Source organism: Poecile atricapillus, chromosome 1, assembly GCF_030490865.1.
Source record: "Poecile atricapillus isolate bPoeAtr1 chromosome 1, bPoeAtr1.hap1, whole genome shotgun sequence".
Taxonomy (NCBI): Eukaryota; Metazoa; Chordata; class Aves; order Passeriformes; family Paridae; genus Poecile; species Poecile atricapillus.
Genome location: NC_081249.1, coordinates 5,828,305 through 5,846,030, shown reverse-complemented (window position 1 = coordinate 5,846,030; position 17,726 = coordinate 5,828,305). Strand labels below are relative to the sequence as shown.

At 44.3% G+C, this 17,726-nt stretch overlaps 2 protein-coding genes across 3 annotated transcripts in view; one reads left to right on the top strand and one right to left on the bottom strand.

Annotated features, from left to right (window-relative positions):
• AGPAT3 (1-acylglycerol-3-phosphate O-acyltransferase 3) overlaps nt 1-9,474 on the bottom strand; it is a 96,113-nt gene extending 86,639 nt beyond the window's left edge. The window contains exon 1 of one of the 2 annotated variants that reach the window (XM_058833460.1): nt 9,227-9,474. The gene's annotated coding sequence lies outside the window, so the exon portion shown is untranslated. The remainder of the gene's footprint in view (nt 1-9,226) is intronic. The other variant, XM_058833426.1, reaches the window with a different exon arrangement.
• Nucleotides 9,475-9,616: 142 nt separating this feature from the next.
• Nucleotides 9,617-17,036, top strand: LOC131587313 (putative cuticle collagen 80). The gene is made up of 3 exons (XM_058855040.1): nt 9,617-10,047; nt 10,313-10,363; nt 16,036-17,036. Exons 1-3 carry the CDS (start codon nt 9,647-9,649, stop codon nt 16,040-16,042), a joined length of 459 nt encoding a protein of 152 aa, XP_058711023.1. The 5' UTR covers nt 9,617-9,646; the 3' UTR covers nt 16,043-17,036.
• Nucleotides 17,037-17,726: the final 690 nt, after the last annotated feature.

Sequence of the window (17,726 nt, the reverse complement as noted above, 5' to 3'; positions counted from 1 at the left end):
AAAAGAGGGGAACAGGGCTCTGTTTTCTCTTTAGGGATCCAGGACAGTTAATGCTGGCCAACAAGAAAAGACAGGCCTGTGAGAGGAACGGGGGGTGAAAAAAGGGAGGAAAACCGTAAGTTGGTTATTTTAGGTCACCCAGTAAAACCAAGACATCTATGAAATGCTGCAAGGCTCATATTTAGAACTAAATTCATGAGGTTCAGAAAGGCAGCTTTACAAACGCCACAGTATGCTTCAGACCATTCTTAATGCTTTTTGGCCTGAACCCATCACTTTAAAAGTCAGCAATTTTTTTTTTCACCAAGCCTACCCCTCCCACATACCTCCCTGCCACAGGGCAGCGATACAACAGACATTTCTCTCCAAATTAAATCCACTTCTTCTTGAATGAAGAGGGTCATGGGGATGAGGGCACTACACTTTAAAAAAGGGCATTAAAAAATAATTATGCTAAACCACGTATCAGCACAAATTAAAGAGAGACAGTAAAATGCCTGCTTTCAGCTTGCTTAAATATTCAATTAAAAAAGCCATCTAGGCAAAATTTTATTAAAATAAATCAACGGAGGAAATGCCTGTTAAACCAATGTGAAACCACATTCTTTTGGATGTTCTTTCACTGAGAAGGAAGTCTTCACTGTCATTATCAACCTGATCATGTTCTCAAAGGCTGTGCCTTCCTTCACAGCAGCAGTGGTGTGAAGAGCATCCAGTGCTAGCTTCAAATGCAACACCAAGTGCAGTAAAGCTTTTGCTGGCCTCCCTCGTACAAAACCACATCCTCCTCCTCCCTCAGGCCCAGCAAGCCACGTTACCCACAGATAAACCTTCACAACAGTTCATAGCTTCCTTTGGGAGCCATCAGAACAGGTTTAGAATTGCTGCTGGAAGAGTTAGTGTAGATGGATGCAAAGTACAGCCTTTGCACCCTTCAGTGCCTTGAAGGAAAACCAAAGGTTCAACCTGCAGACCAGATCTACTGACAAACGTGATCACTGCAGATACAGAACATGTCAGAAAATGTTTAAGGCTTAGGACACTAAAAAATTGATGAAATACAAACAGCATGAGGAAAAAGAAAGGATTATACCACTTTCTTTTGCTGTAGAGAAAGGTAGGCACTCATTACCTGAATGAAGCAAGGCTCATAGTGGGTTGCATACAGCAGGTCCTGTTATTTCAAAGATGAACAGTGTCTACCTGGTTTTTACTGTGAAGTATAACTGAGGTGATGCTGTGAGTGCCCCAGGACTCATCATCACCATTTGGGTCAGCTCTTGTTCTCCAGCACGATACTGCTTCTGAGAAGTCAACACACTGCTCCAGCAGTGCACTGGAATACACCAGAAAAAAACCATAGTATCCAGACAAAGATTAAACTTCTTATTGGAAAGTTGTTGGCAAAAGCTTCAAAGTCAAAAAAAACAAACAGAGAAGTACCATCAAGAGGGCTTTGATATAGGCAGAGCCGCACCCAGGAGAGCTTGCCAGCAGTAGTATTCATCTAACACCATAAACATATATATTTAATGGACATGTCTTCATTCTTAGACTCTATGCTCCAAAAACCTTTACCATAAGTCATGGTCCTCAATTCACAGCCACAGCTCCAGCTGCAACAAATGAGCTGAAGCAATGGCATTTTAAACCAAAGCTTTCAAAGGCGAGGTTAAATGGCTTTTCTGGGGGCTGAGCAGGACCCTGGCAGCAAACAAACACATCTGTAGCAGGTCAGAGCCAAGGTCCAGCCCATCTCACAACACATCCCTGGCAGCAGACAGCAACTGATGGCCAGGGAAGAGCAGAGGACCAGGGCAAGCACACTGTGACCCTGCTGCCCAACATCCCCGTGATCTGCAGCCAAGGCACTTCTCTGCTGCTGCCTTCTAAGTTCAGTTTAAGGCATCACTGCTGTTAAGCAATGAATGCAAACTCAGTCTTTTCAGAGCAGGCAGAGGGAAAGGGCTGAGTGTTTTCTAATGAATATTTGGGCAGGAAAGCTTGAAAGGAATCAGCAGTGTTTGGCAGCAATAGGTCTTGTACCATCACAGAAGACGCTGGGGGAAAATGCAGCTGGAGTGTTAGGCCAGCCAGTTCAGCTTCCACTGAGAGAAACAACTCAAAACAATAGAAAGCAAACTGAGTTACTTAAAGTACATCCTACCTCATCTCAATTCCTAAAAGATTACACAAACAACATCCTTGCTACAGTGCTAGCTAAATATGATATACTTCTTTTTTCAAGTAGTTGCCCCCTCCACAAGTAAGAGCAACACCACAGGCTAATTCAACGTGAAAACCTTTTACAAGTTTCAGAATAATTGTGAGCAGAGACTGCAAAAAAGCATGGCCCTGTCCCCTTGCCATGAGTGGCCAGGAAAGCAAAAGACAAGATAAAAACCATAAAACACAAAAGCCACCTCAATCCCATGATCCCAGCAATGGTGCTTCACTGGAAACAGAGATCAGTAACAACCTGCAATCTGGCCCAAACTCCCATTGATACTTATACATTTAGCCAAATGTACTTTACAAACAAAGCAAGCTTTAAAATTTTTTTAAAAATCCCTGAAATAGAAAGGGGCTCAACCCTCTGTACCATAAGTAATCACAGAAAGTTGTCTGAGGAACCAGAGGCACCACCTCTGCTGTGACCACCAGAAGGAGAAAACATTGCTCAGGGGGTGATTTGGGTCACAGCCTCTTCACTGGCCTCAGGAAATGAAAACCTTTCTTTCCCTTTGGCTTCAGCCCTCTCATAATTCAAACCTGGCTAGCTTAATAATAACCCAAGGCCCATCAGCATCAGAGAGATGCAAGAGGAGAAAATTCAGCTCAGACACACTGGTAAGGAGATCAAGACTTCAGAAAGGTATTTGGAGCAAGGAACCCACAGAAAAGAAGACACTGCAGCATAACCTCGGGTCAATCAATCACAGCTGCAACTGGGAGATGAGCTCTTGCATTAGGCATTAAAGATGTGTCAAACCTAGAGCTGCACATCCCTGCTCAGATGGGAGAACAACATTGACACTGAGACCTGCTGGAAGGTTACCTACCTTTGTCAAATACCCTGATTATGACTGTGTTATTTAGCAGTATGTCAGCTGTTATCAAGACTTGGGTCCATGAGCAGTCCAGCCCATATCACTACCAGGAACATGAAAGCTGACCCAGCAAGAGAAGACTGAAAATTGGTAACACTAAAGCATGATATGAATTATGTCAAGAGGAAAGACAGGCTGCTTTTGAACCAGCACATAAATCACACATTTCCTCCATCGTGTTCCCCTGAAAAGACCAAATCTGCATTTGAAGTACCAACAACTTTGAATCTCCAGGGGGAAAAAAAAGCGTTCTTTGTGCAGAGTCAAGCTTCGGCAAATCTTGCAGCAGTAATTACAGACACTGCCTCCCCAAGCCATCTGCTGTGGCATTTATGACTCCTGGAAGGGCAGCAGGCAGAGCTGGTGGAGGAGAAGAGGAATATCTCAAGTATCTCAGCAGCCACAGCCAGGCTGCACAGGAAAGCTGTGACACTGCTCTGACCCAAACAGGAACTCATGTCCTGGTTATCCAGACCTCCTTCAGCTGCCAGATACAGCTGGTGTTCACAGCAGAGGGAACAGCGGGGTCTGCACCCTTTTCACATCAAAGGAAATTAGGAGACCACCCTCAAGCCAAACCAAGCCAACCCAGGCTGGCCAGAATCTCACCCCACAAATGAGGAAACTTGTGCTTGGATTCAGTCTGAGCAACTTTCCCGTTCAGATGGACACGCCAGGTCACAGCACAAACAGCCCCACACCCCTCTGCTCCAAGAAGCAATGCCAGTGGCGCAGTCAGAATAACTTGGAACAAGTTAAATCCATCCTTTATCAGGACATGCAGGCTCCACCCTGACCTACACACCTCCATGCTGATGACTGCAGTACCTACAGGTTGTTTTTATCAGCACAGGTCCAGACAGAAGAGGCAGCAGGACAGGCTCACCCACCCCCTGCTCACACAAGCAGGAGCTCCAGCAGCAGGCCAAGCCTGCAAATCCCACCTTCCCAGTACAGCTGGAGACAATGCCCATTAATTGTTTTGCCATCCATACAAAATTACTACAATACTCACTTCATAGGGTTGTCACAAGGATTATTTAACATCTCTGAAGAGCTTTGATGAAGAAACAGCGGCTATTGTTCTCAGTACCATAGAACTGGGAACTATCTCACATGAATTTTGCATGACTGTGCATGTGTGACAGTTGCAGCACCAATAGATTATTTTTCTTCACAAAAAAAAAAAGCACCTCACAGAAGCTCATTTACTCTACATTTTAGTCAGAAATGTATTTTGTTTTGCTTGTTAATATATCCTAAATAGAAATCAACTTTGACTATTTAATTAATAGATTCAGGTGCTGTTTCCAGTCTCTCTTAATTAAGGGAAACACCACATTCTTTACAAAGAACTCAGTTTAGACTGTCAGGGCTTCTAGAGAGCACAACTATAATTACCTAAGCAATGCTAACACAAAAGAACAACAAGAGGAGAAAAAAAAGGAACTAAAAATGTCACTGGAATCTCATTTAATTTGCAGCAAATGAGAAAGTCTGCATGGAGAAGAGCTGCTACACACAGAGTCCAATGTCATACCACTTAGGCCTGACCATTGAACAGCTCTTAGCATTGATGCAGAATATTGTAGCAGTTTGAATAGTTGGGTTTTTTCCCTTGAATCCACAGGAGCTGTTGGATTCTAAATGTTCTGCAATACACTTGGATCCACCTCATAGCTATGGAAAACTTCTGCCATTTCAGTCCAAATGTACAAGAAACCTATGTGCCTTTTCTTTCTCATAAAATACAGGGAAATCAATGTCTGCTTCACTGATATGCCTTTTCTTTTTTTTTTTTTTTTCTGAGCAGTCTGAAACTCCAGCAGTAATCACACGATTAGGCAACAAGGTTGCAACCCAGGGCTCAGCCGGTTTGGCAGAGAAAACTACCATTTCCACTTCTCCAGGCTTCAAATGATCTTTAAACTCTTTGGGACACAAAACCACATCTTTTGTTTGGAAAGCAAACACCACATTATTGATACTACTGCAAGATAAATGACAGTATTAAGACTAGTCAGCACACCAGCTTTCATTCCCCATCCAAGTAGGAACAGAAAACTCGTTCTCTTTTTTTCGTGCTGGCTCTCTACAGAGGAACTGGCACCTATAGGTGCACAAAAAATGCAGCATTGCAGCAGCAAACCTCACAGAGCCTAGGTCCCAAGTTCCCCAATTCCCAGGGGAGGCACAAGCCCAGAATTACATTTGCTTGTTAAATGTAAAGTTTAATGTTGCATGCCTCAGAATAGCCACAAGGGCTGGGGGCGGGGGGGAAAAGAAATTTAAAAAGATAAAACCAAAAAAAAACCAGGAGACAAAAAAGCAACAGGAGCAACTGGGCTGTATTACCAACAGCAAGATGTACTACAAATTCCTGCTTTCTCCAGGTTTGTCTCATAGAGATCAACAACTTTGGAAAGTTCAAGGTGCAAGACAACACTGACACAGAACAGGCATGAAACAGAAAGGCCACTCTGGTGTCTCCTCTGCCCATCAGTCCAGTGTGAGGTGTCCTCATGTATCCTGAGCTGTGCATTATTTCAACACCTTCCAGGGAAAAGGCCAGGAAAGCTTTATCAAAATTGCCACCCAGCACTTCCTCAGTCAATGCACTGTCCTCCTATAACTTTTCTGGGTTTTACTTACTGCAAACAAGATCCCCATAGGCTCTCAGTTCTTTCTTGTAACACTGAATACTCATTTGGACAAGTACAAAAGCCCAAGTCTCTTGCTTCCCAAGACAAATGTCCCATCCAGCACAGTTATGCTGCTTAGACAGCTTAAAATACACTCACAGCACAAGGAGGAGCTGCTGCAAAGGGCTGGATCCAAAGGCAGCACTTACAGATTGGTCTTTACAAAATAGACAAATATTTCTCTCATCTTTGCCATGACTTGTGCGTAACACGCCTAAGTGCTCATCTTCTCATCACTGTCACATCTTGCATGCTCCTAAATGTGTCCAGACTCACAGGCACATGGAAATGTTACAGATAAATCATAAATATATACTGACTTTGGAGGCATTGACAAAAAAATACATAAGCAAGGGTTTGCTTCCTTTTTAACCATTTGAAATTTAGACCTCTGCAATTAATAAACCAAGTTTGGTACATCAGCAAATTAAACACTTCCTAGATTATGTTGATTTTGCCCACAGGTGCCCATGTCCTAGTGATAATCAGTCCCTAACTTAGGTGCTGACTCACGCCTGGAATCCTACCAGGATCCTGCATCAGATGGCAAACTGATTTTCATGCAACACATTGAAGAGTTTCTTCATCAAGCACACAGCAGAGGCCTGGGGATTAGTGTTCTTTTTTCTTATTTTATCTTGGCTAATATCATGGGTAAAGAAGAACTTTGGATAACGCCTTCAAATATCTCTCTATTCCCTTCCTTTTCATTTTGGTAAAAAAAAAATTATCAATTACTTGCTAAGAGCTAGCAAGAGTAGACAGAGAGTATTTATTACTGATGTCTCAGCACCAGAAGGGAGTAGAACAGTCTGAGAAACAATGAAATCCCAGGTTCTCTTTGGGTTTTGTAATTTCTTTTGTTCTTTATCTCCCAGCAATCTGGGATTGCCAAGACACCTGGTCTTTGTTCAGGCACTGACTATAACCAGGCTATGCATGCACTAACCAAGTATGAGCACTAAAAAAACCCAGTGAAAGAACAGGACATTTTTAGGCACTGCAGATGATAATTTAGTATCTTCATCAGTACCCTGGCCATTCTTATCAAGAATTATGTTCTCATAATCCAAAGCAGCAAGACTGAATGCAACCTTTCTTGGGTTGGTTTTTTTTTTTTTTAATTTGCATAGAGTGTAGAAGCAGCCTCCCCAAATTTATGGCTATCATAAATTTAGAACAGGTGAACTCATTACAGCTTACAGCAATACCTTATTCACACTGATACCCCAAAAAATGTAAGCCTCAAATTAATCATTCTGTAATAGTTTTGTGAGTAAACAAAACACCATTTAGGATTTGAAAACAATGCATCTTTTTGCTAACAGAGGCAGAAAGGGGGAAAAAAAAAAAAAAAAGAATCCAGCACAGGACTATGCAATAATTTCATTTTGTAAGAAGATTAACACAGAGCAGAAAGCTTTAGCTCTGGCTGGGAAAAGAACATATACTTTGTGCTAGTAGAGTTCCCTGTAACTGTAAGTGGAATTTTGTCTGGTTTGTTAATGCACCTCTTCAGAGATAAAAGAAACCACAAGAGGAAGAGGAAATAACATTCCTTTTTTTTCTGTCCAACATTACCTCAACTAAAGCCCATTCTGATTTCAGCCCTTGTCAGGCACAACTTGAGCACTCTCAGCGGAGCTATCTGCAATGCATTGTTAAACTGCACTACAAAGTTTTGATAAGTGGTCCTGCCATTTTTATCATGCTCAGTGGGGACAATCTGGTCAGGTGTTTTTCCTGTGCTTGTTGAATTCCAGCTATATTTGGAGACCAACTGTTCTCTGTCCTGCTTTCTCCAATTAACTGTGTGTATAAGGGTGGAGAGGTGAAGGTGGGAATTAGGCAAGAAAGAGATAACGAGACTTTCTTAAGAGTACATAAAACTGCTCTTAGAAAAGGCTGAAAACCATACTGAAAGTAATGAGCATAATCTTAGTCATGAAGGCTCAGTAAAAATAGATGTGAAAGGGAAAGAAGAGTAGAGTACACAGAAGGAAACCAAAAGTCAAGGCTCCTATGAAAGTTACAGGAATTATTAGCACATTTACATTTAAAATCCAAGGGTCAGAACCATTCACAGCACAAGGAGCTCTGTAACAGCCCAGTGCTCAACCATAACTCCATTTAATTTCATCATCTCCTACACAGCTGCAGTCTTGCAAGAAAATTAATGGAAACTCTGCAAGTTCTACTGCCTGTAGACTCAAACTTGGGAAAAAAAACCCCACATATACCTGAGATTACGCTGAACTTCACCCAAATGACCTGTGGTTCAAGCACAGTCTCAAGTGAAGAGCATCACCACAAGAGAAAGAGTGCCAAGTCAAGTGGAGAGCTTTACCACTCTGCTCCCAAACACGCCTGTCACATCAGCAATTCACTGACAGCAAACATGCCATCTTGGACTCCAGCCTATTTCCCTCAGAGCAGGAGAGGGGAAAGGCCATGAAGTTTATTTTGGCCTTGAAATTTATGAGTAAGGTAACATGATGAGCTAATGAAATTATTACTGCTTTGAAGAATGAGCAGCAAGATTCCTGGGAACTCTTGACACTTTCCTTTCTCATACCACACAAGCTCTCTGCCTAATCAATGAGGAAATATGAAGATTAAAAGAGGAAAAAATACTGGAGGGGAAGAACATACAAGCGTGGCATCAAACAGGTAACCATCTCAAGACAAAAATTTCCATCAGAATACAGTGTATTAAAAGCTCTAAGGGGATAATCAGCATGTTTATTCATTTATATGCCTAAAACCTTAATATATCCATCAGCACCCTCTGAACAGGCACAACAGCATCCCATTTGGTTGCCTCTCTCAGATCAATAGGGTTTGCTCTTCTCCATTTTGCACTCGCAAGCCGTGCACCCAGGCACAGCCCGGCTCTTCCGAAACGGGCTTTCCTTCTTTCTTTCTTTTTGTTTTAAACCGCTGCCCCACGTTTTGCCTGCCTGCCTGCCCATCCATCCATCCATCCATCCATCCATCCATCCATCCATCCATCCATCCATCCCTCGCACCCAGCCACCCTCCTCCCGCCAGCCTGCGCCTCCCGGGACGGCGTCCATCTCACCCGGGATGGGCAGGATGCGTTCCAGCCGGGACCATTGTGCCCTTCCCCGCACCGCCGCCGTCCCCCCGCCCCGGTACCGCCCGGCCGCACAAAGCGCTGCCCCCGCCGGCGGCACCGGCACCGCCGGACCGAGCCGGGCTGGGCCCGGCGCGGCTCCTCCCGAGCCGCCGCAGCGGGGGCGGCGCGCCGGGGCCTTTCCGAAGGGGCTCCCGGCCGAGCCCCCGGCGTGCGGCAGCGCCGGGCGGGGGATGCTGCCCCGGCCAACGAGGCTCCGCCGCCCGCATCCCCCCCGCATCCCGGTACCCGCGCCTCGCCGGCGGAGCGGCACCAACCTGCAGTCCCCGCCGCCGCCTCCTCCTCCTCCTCCTCCTCGGGAAGAGCCGGAGCTGCCTCTGCCCGCTTCAGCCTCCAGCCCCCGGCGGCGGCGGGCTGGCTCGGCGCCGCTGCCCTCGGGAGGCGGGGAAGGGGCGAGCGGGGCGGGCGGCTGCGGGAGCGTCGCTCATTGAGTGCGGCAGCCCCGGCTGTCGCTGCCGCCGCTCCCCGCAGCCGCTACTTCCTGTGCGGCGATGGTTCAGTTCCTCCCGGGCCGCTGGGGGCAGGAGAGCCGGGGGGCGGAGGAGGAGGAGAGGGGGGAGGTCGGGTCAGATAGCGGGGGCGGCAGCGGCCGCGGCCGCCGCTCCTCCCGCCCGGCGCGGCTCCGCCCCGCAGCGCCCGGCCGGGGCTCCGCGCTGCCCGAGCCGCAGCGGGACGCGATGCGGCGGAGCCGCCCCCCCTGCGCCCGCACCGCGCCCGCCCCCGCGCTCCCTGTGCCGCTGGTGGCCCTGGGGACATCACCCAGCCCGGGGACGGCAGCGGCCCCGCGCTCGCCCGGCAGCGCTCACCGGAGACATGGCTGTGGCTGCCGCCGCTGCCCCCGGGGAGCGCGGTCCGTGTGCGCCCGCCCGCCCGGCAGCGCATCCCGCGGCACGCACGGAGGGATGCAGGGATGCGGCGAGGGAGGTGCCCGCGGGCCCGGCCCCGCCGCAGCCGCCCCGCGGGGCCCGGGGGGAGCGGGCGGCCGCCGGCTGCGGTGGGAGAAGCTCCCGGGCACGGGGGATCTGCCTGGGAGAAAGGCGGAGATGGAGCCGTGGGGGATCGGTGACGGAAACTCTCAGTAAGGCAGGAAACGGGCACGTAAGGGTGTTAATAAATGGCACGGTCCCGGGGCGGGATGCAGGAGAAGCGATGGAGGGGGTGGGAGCTCGGTTGCAGGCGCTCCATGCGCTGTAAATCCGTGCCCTGCCAAGGACCGGACGTGGTGGAAGCGCTCCATGAAAGGAGCAGGATCTCACCTGGGCTGTTTGGTTGGTATTTGGTTGGTACAAATGTGACACCAACAGACTGACGGGGTCTTTTTGTTCCTACACATAAACATAAAGGAGCAGGTCGGAACACATCGAAGGCAGTACAAATTCGGTCCGTTTTTCAGAGTAAGTTTTAAAAGATGATGGTTTTGTTTGGAATCGTACTCATTCTCCTCAGGCTGTGACGGGATTGCATGCAGGGTCTGTCCTGGCCAGAGAAATTCACCATGAAGAGGTATTTACGGGAAATAATGAGTTGAGGTAGGGAGGTCTTCCTCTGCTTTCTTGGATGCAGCATAGGAAGTGTCAAAGCTTGGAAGTCAAAACGAGAAGGGAAGGGAAGGGAAGGGAAGGGAAGGGAAGGGAAGGGAAGGGAAGGGAAGGGAAGGGAAGGGAAGGGAAGGGAAGGGAAGGGAAGAGAAGAGAAGAGAAGAGAAGAGAAGAGAAGAGAAGAGAAGAGAAGAGAAGAGAAGAGAAGAGAAGAGAAGAGAAGAGAAGAGAAGAGAAGAGAAATCATAACAACATTTTTAAATACCAGTTCCTAGTTTTATCTTGCAAACACCTTACTGATGCTACTGAATAATTAGGTATAATCTCCAGGATGGTGAGTGCTTGCAGCTCACAGAGCTTTTTCTTCAAGATCACATGTGTTCATTACCTCTGAAAGATACTTCCAGAATACAGATTTTGAGGAGATTAACATTAGATAGTAACATGGAAAGAGAGGGTCATAGTGTTCTCTGAATCTTCACAATAAAGCAAATGTTACCCTCACAACCATGCTAGACCTATATAATAAAAGTAAAATAAAATGTGGATTTAACTGTGATTTAGGTTTCAAATGTTGTCCCTCTTTTGCCTGTGATAGATGACATTCAGAACATCATAACTCCACCTACTTTAGAAAAGTACACACAAGGAATATCTAAATATTTATGTTCTGTGTTGATTTGAAGTGCCATTAAATCCCTTTATTGCTGTGCTTTTACTGCCATCACAGAATCCTCAACTGGTTTCCAGTTGTAGTAGGAGGCAGAGATTCTGCCCTTAGGTCAGGTGGGTGTGTTGCTTTTCCTTCCCTCTCTCTCCTCCTGGCAGTTCTGATCAGCCTCAGCTAATGCTGCTCACCCCACGCCGCCTTGGCCAACCACAAACTCTTTGGCTGATCTCCTGTGCTGGTGCAGCTTTACAGGAGGCTGCCATAAACTCCAGCAGCCTCCCTGGCTTCCTGGAGAACACCACAGGTGGATTTCAGTCCTCCCATGGAATGGAGACAGGACAAAGGCAATTCCCCTGAGGTTCCTCTGAAGTGCTGAACCTCCTCTTCATCTTTGTTTTCCACACAGGTATTTGCGGCTCATTTTTTTCTGCAACTTTTGTGTTTAGACAAGGATGTTTATAGAGCAGTGCTTCAATTTTTTTTTTCCTCTGTGTGAATTTTAGTGTATCTCACAAGTTCCTTTCCAGATAAGAAATAGCTCATTCAGAGAAATGATCTCATAGAAGTGGTTCATGGCAGTTTGACTGCAGAAACAAAGCATGATGTAATTCTTTAGTCAGAAAAATACTCAGATTCTATCACCAACAGGACGACAGTTAAGCTTGCCTGACCTGTTTCTGGTCTACCCAAATTTTAACTACAGCAAAGTATAAATTCCCTATATTATTATATACTGGCAGTCCTACTTTGCAGTGCTTGTTGTGTCCAGTGAGGGTGTTGTGCACATAAAAATCAAATGATCAAAACCAAAATCTGAAAGGATGATGCATTCATGGGGTATTTTAACATGAGACAGATAGAGAAAAAAAAAAACAACAAACAAACAAACAAAAGGAAGTACTTCTAGAGTTCAGAAATAAAAATGCTGAATGCAGAAACAGCATTTTAAAAACCCCCAAAGGTAGCACTTACAAAGTTTGCCAAGAAATGCGTTTCCATATTCGTGCTCTGCTGTGTTCTGACATCTTCTGGCAAATGACATCTCTTTTTCAGCACTTAAGAGAGCTCTCTGAAGTTCTGGCCATTACCTCTGGGATGAAACCAAGAGCAACTGCCCTGATATTTATCCATTGTCATCCCCAGGATTAAAATAAACTCTTCCACAGAAGAGTTTGCTGTGTGCATGAAGCAGGATTTCAAATAAAGCACTGCTAACCTTTTCAATTGAGCAAAATCCACTTAACACATCAAAGCAGCTGAAATCTACTTAAGAGCATGAGTGAAGCAGCTGTTTCAGAGAACCCTGGCAGGTCTGCAGGGCATCCTGGAAAGAAAGTCTCCTGCACTGATCTTCACAGGTTAATTTTTCTGAAAGTCTGAAAATAATCAGAAGCAGATTTCTCTCTACCTGGAGGCTCTCAGTACCCATTTCACCTGCTCGAGCCCCTCCCTCCCCAGATCTCATTCTGGCTTCTCAAACCATTGGGTAGAAGTCACTGGAGAAGGTTTTCACAAGAATTTTCAGTACTGAGCTGTGTCTAAGGCATGTTCAACACCCTGGTGCAAAGGCAGCTCCTCATTGTTTCCAGTCAAGTACAGAGAAGCCCCAGTTCCCTTCTGGAGCGAGCAGAATCGAGACAACCACTTGCTTATTGATACAGCAGGTTCTGCACGAGCTGCTGAAGGGTCAAGGAGACTTGAACTGACACTGAACTGGAGCTCATCCATTCTTAAAAAATCAGGGGTGCTCCAGCAAGTGCAGATGCACAGCTTCGGTCACAATGTGTGAAGCACGACAGCAACAACGCTCATTTTCTACTGTTGACACATCCTGTCCTAAATTTAAGCTCTAATTAATTTGAGGTCTCAAGAAAAAAACGCATTCTGACACAATGCATTAACGTGCATGTGACACAAAAGATGGAGAAGGCCAGAATTCATCTCCCGAAGTGGTTAATGCTGTAAATCCAACCTAACTGAATATCCGCTTAGCTTACCAAATGTTCAGCATTGCCTTCTCCTCATTACTGCAATATTCCCTGTCCTGCTGTGTTCCTGGCAGTGTTGTGCTGCTGTTGGTGACAAATGAACAGAAACCTGTGCTATGAGAGCAGCTTTCTACCAGTTACCTGAAAACTAATTGCTGTTAGAGCTGAAATTTCTTAATGCATGAAACTTTTTATTTTGTTTTCTTTTTTATTTTTTTTTTTATTTCTTTTGGAAAGTGTGGTCAGCTTTCATTGGGTCATTTTTGAGTTACACAAGCATTTTAAAAAAATGTCCTATCCCCATAATTACAAAGGCTTCCAGTATGGTAGAAGAAATGACTAGAAATAAAGAAGCTGCAAGCTAAAAATACATATATAGAGGGCATTTTAGAAGGGACTGCTGATTTGGAGTGTCTGTGTATACTTCAAGTGCCCAGCTTTTCAAAAGCTGTTGAGTTTGTAAAAACAGTTCCCTTCCAGATGTCTCTGGAATTATATTTATGCTTGTTATTTTTCTCTCTCTCTCTCTCCTCTCAGATTTAGTGTTAGCTCAATTAGGAATGAACTCAGAAACTCTGATAGGGTTGCTTATGAGACTGGACCACAGGAATTCCTGTTTTAGGAATACCAGATGATTTTAGCCAGAGGTGACATCTCTAAATTTTCATCTCCATATGCAGGGTTTAAAAAACTTTAGGCAACTAAGCAGAATCTAAGCAGGAAACTTCAACACCTCTGTGAGGTAGGAGGTGTGGGAAGCAGCTTAAATTCCTTTTCTGCACTTTAAATGCCTAAGTGCTTTGCTGCTGTTGTGGTTGGAAATGGACTTTAAATCATATTAAATACTAGTGTAGTTTAATTTGGATTTTCCTGATGCCTTGTACATTTCTTTGAATGAAATCTTAACAAAACTACATATTGCAACAGATAAGTATGTGTATATATTTTACTTGTCTGTATCTTTTAAAAGGATGATGAAGCTAAAAAAAAAAATATATATAAAAAGTAATGTTAAACTGTGTCATTGGGCTGAACTGGGGAAAATCAGTATTGCCTCTTTTCCACTGGAAAATTAATTCTACTTCTTTACAGAAGAGTCTTCCAATACAAAAATCACATGATGCTGGGAAATAGGTCATGCTGCTCAGCGAAGAACAAAACCTTGCACAATACAAACACACACAATACACATTTTGCTGTAACTACAATCCCTACACTTTGTCTCAAAATTTCATTTGTTGTCTTTGGATGCCCTGAAGTGAATTTTGGTTCTGTTCTTCTCACACGGCACTTGGAGCTGAACCAAACACTCTTGATTTATATTGGAATTGCATATTTTTGCCTGTAGTCTAGGAGCTGTGTTTTGTACATCTTTTTAAGGGAAAAAAAGTACCCATTAATGTTAGTGGGAGCTTTTCTGTACAAAGGAAGCAGAATCACAGTCCTATACATAATAGAATCTGAGGAAATACTGGAAAAACACCATTTTTATTTAACCCCTCTTAGCAGTATTTATTCAGCCCCTCTCTTTGCAGTTTATTTTCAGCCTCAGGAGCCTGAGCAAGGCTCGCTGTCCCAGCCAGGCCTGTTTCCCACTGATAACACAGGAGCCCAGGGAGTGCAAACATCTGTACTTTAGATGCTGAATGGGAAATGAATCCAGCACATGCTGTGCTGTGTGGCTGCAGAAGTGTGGATCTGGAAGGGACCCTGGAGATCACTTAGCCCAGTGCTCATTTATCTGGTCCAAGTTCTACATAACCACTTTAGATAAAATCCAGGGGTCTTGAAATGCACCCATGAAAGTTTCCATTTACCAGTAGAAAGCCCTGGCTTCAGCTTTGAGTGACTCTTTACTTGGTTTCCTTTAATGAACTGATTTTCTTGTTTGCATGCATGTAGGTTTGATCCTGAGTTTTAGTGTCCATCACCCACCTTCTGACAGATTATGAGCTGTGCACAGTCCCCAGATCACAGAGTGAAAAAGAGCTCCTCTATGGAAAACATCTATACAGAGAAGTAGGATGGGGTAATGAAAACCCCACTAAACACATGTGATCAAGGAAACAGAGTGGACTTCACTGGGGATTCTTAATTCTGAATTTCCTGGTGTTTGCCACAGACACAGGAAATTGATTTGACACTGTTTGAGTCTCTAAAGTAATTCTGGAAGCTTAGTCAATTGATTTCCCTTCACATTGTCGGAATGGTGGACCTGGGCCAAAATGTGAATGTAAATTAGGTCCCTCAGCTTTGGGAATGCATCAGGAGAGGTTCTCTGCCAACCACAGTACCCTGCTCTCTAGAGGCACTCACACACTGCTCGGTTTTGCTGTGTTTATGGTGGTGGTCAGCACTGCAGGCAGTGCCTCCAGATTTACAGCTGAGTGCTGACAAACCAGCACACCTATTTCATGCTCTGCTCCAGTAAAAACCTCCTCACTCAGAGCTAAGCTGTCTCTTCTGGTTTTGGCCAGAGCTGCTGGCAGGTTGCCCTGCTATGTATAAACATGTAAACCACAAAAAGATAAAAGGCTGCAGCGTGCCAGGTCCCTAATATAGATGAAAATTTGATTTCTTACCTCTGTGAGGAAGAAGTTGCTTTTTTCCTGGTTTTGGAAACACTTGCAGTTCAGTAAGCTGCTGTTACATGGAAGGGGATGTGCTTTCCTATCATGGTTTTGATTTACTTCAAAATGCTTTTCTGGAGTAATCGATTGCTTTGCCAGTCTGAAACTCAATAAACATGGTTTTAAAAGGGCAAAGATTTAGTGGTGCTGCAGTCTGCACCATAAATCTCAGATGATTTATTAATGAATGAATGAGGCCAGAGATGATTGTCCAATATTATCTACCATCATTGTTTACAGTCCCTGATTTATGGACCTGACTCCTTTTCTCAGGTGTGGTTTGGTGATGCTTCTGGAGTCAGACTGGTGTTGTGACAATAAACCCAAGAGGAAAACCAGTTCCTATTTCTGCCACCAATTAATGTTGTGGGTACAGGTACTGGATAAGCCCCCAAGCTCAGGTGGGAACTAGTGACCAAGTTGTGGCAACATTTCTCTTAGTCAGGCTTATTTGTATGGTTTTCTCTGTGTGTTAATCTCTACACATGAGTAATTTACCCCACACAATGAAATGAAAATTGAGTGTCATGCTATCTGCTTGCTCTGTACATCTGTTACTGGTGCTCTGTTTTGCAGAATGGTGAAATTTTCTGCAGTTTAGAGTGCATACATATTTTATTGCAGATTTCAATGTCATTGTCACATTTCTGAGGCTAAGAGGAGGAGAGAAAGGAGCCAGTGGACATCCTTCCCTGCAGGAGTGTTATAGATACATTTGATATTGTTGGCTTTTCGCAAATATTAAAATGAATGTTATGTGTATAAAAATGAGTAATTTTGTTGTATTAATGTAGTTTTCTTTATTTCTGTTATTGATGAAATTTAGAAATAGTAGTATAATACATATATGTTAGGCTATAGCATAGTATTAAAATAAAAACTGCTTTTGTTTGTATAACCCAAAGACTGAGAAAAAAAAAATACCTAGAGAACTCCTGCATTTGTAAACTATCTTACCCAGATGAAGACAGCAGTGACCAGAACTCTGGGGGAGGAATTTATTGCATTTCTGGTATCAGAGAATGTAAATCTCAATAGCACCAAGAAGATTGATCTATTGGGAAGGGGGCAAGAGAAAACTAAACAGAAGAACACCAAAGATCCTAAGAAGAATGTCTGAATATGTATGAGAATTTATGGATATGTAGTAGGGTTCTGTTTTTAAGGGACAATCCTTTGTTAGTAAGGTGTGCTCTCTTGGCTAAATGCAGAGACACCCGGCCGTATCTGTATACTTTATTTTTTTCTCCTAATTGTTTTTTTATTAAACTTTTAAATTCTATAAAAATTATGTGAACCTCGTTTTTCACAAAGAGCATGAAAGGCATTTGTAATTCACACAGTCTTACAGATCCCATGGCTGAAGTGTTGCTGTGGTGTATTCCTGCTTCAAAATCTACATTCACAAAATGCAAGTTTGGAGAAAGGGCAGTTCCACAGTCATGTCACAACCAGGGCTTGCCAGAGCTGGGAATGGTAGCAGGGAATGGCAGATTTGGTGTCATCAGCAGTGCTTCAGCACATCTACAGCTGGGAAGAAATGTTTGGTATTTGTGTCAGAAGAGAAAAGCAGCAATTACTGACAGGGAATCTCTGAGGCACATCCAAGTGCATCATCATATGAAACAGACTGTCTCCTGTCAGATGAAAAAAAACCACAAAACAAACCAAAAACTCAAAAGCAACCATATTTGAAAGAACCAGGGATTCTTCAAGTGCTCCTAAGTATAATGCACAGTGACCAAATGCCTGAAAGGAAATGAACAATTTGTGCTTCCCAAGTTTCCTATGAGAGATTGGGGCTGTAAAAGCCTGTTGTGATTGTACTTGCTCCCATGATATATAATGAAGAGGTCATTATAGCAATATATAACAGGGACTCTTAGTCTGGAGTCTAGATTAGAATATGCCCCTTAATACAAACATTTCCT

Coding starts and splice junctions, on each gene's coding strand:
- LOC131587313 (XM_058855040.1), top strand. CDS start 9,647: ATGCGGCGGAGCCGCCCCCCCTGCGCCCGCACCGCGCCCGCCCCCGCG. Junction 10,048..10,312: donor ATCGGTGACGGAAACTCTCA/GTAAGGCAGGAA, acceptor ATAAACATAAAG/GAGCAGGTCGGAACACATCG.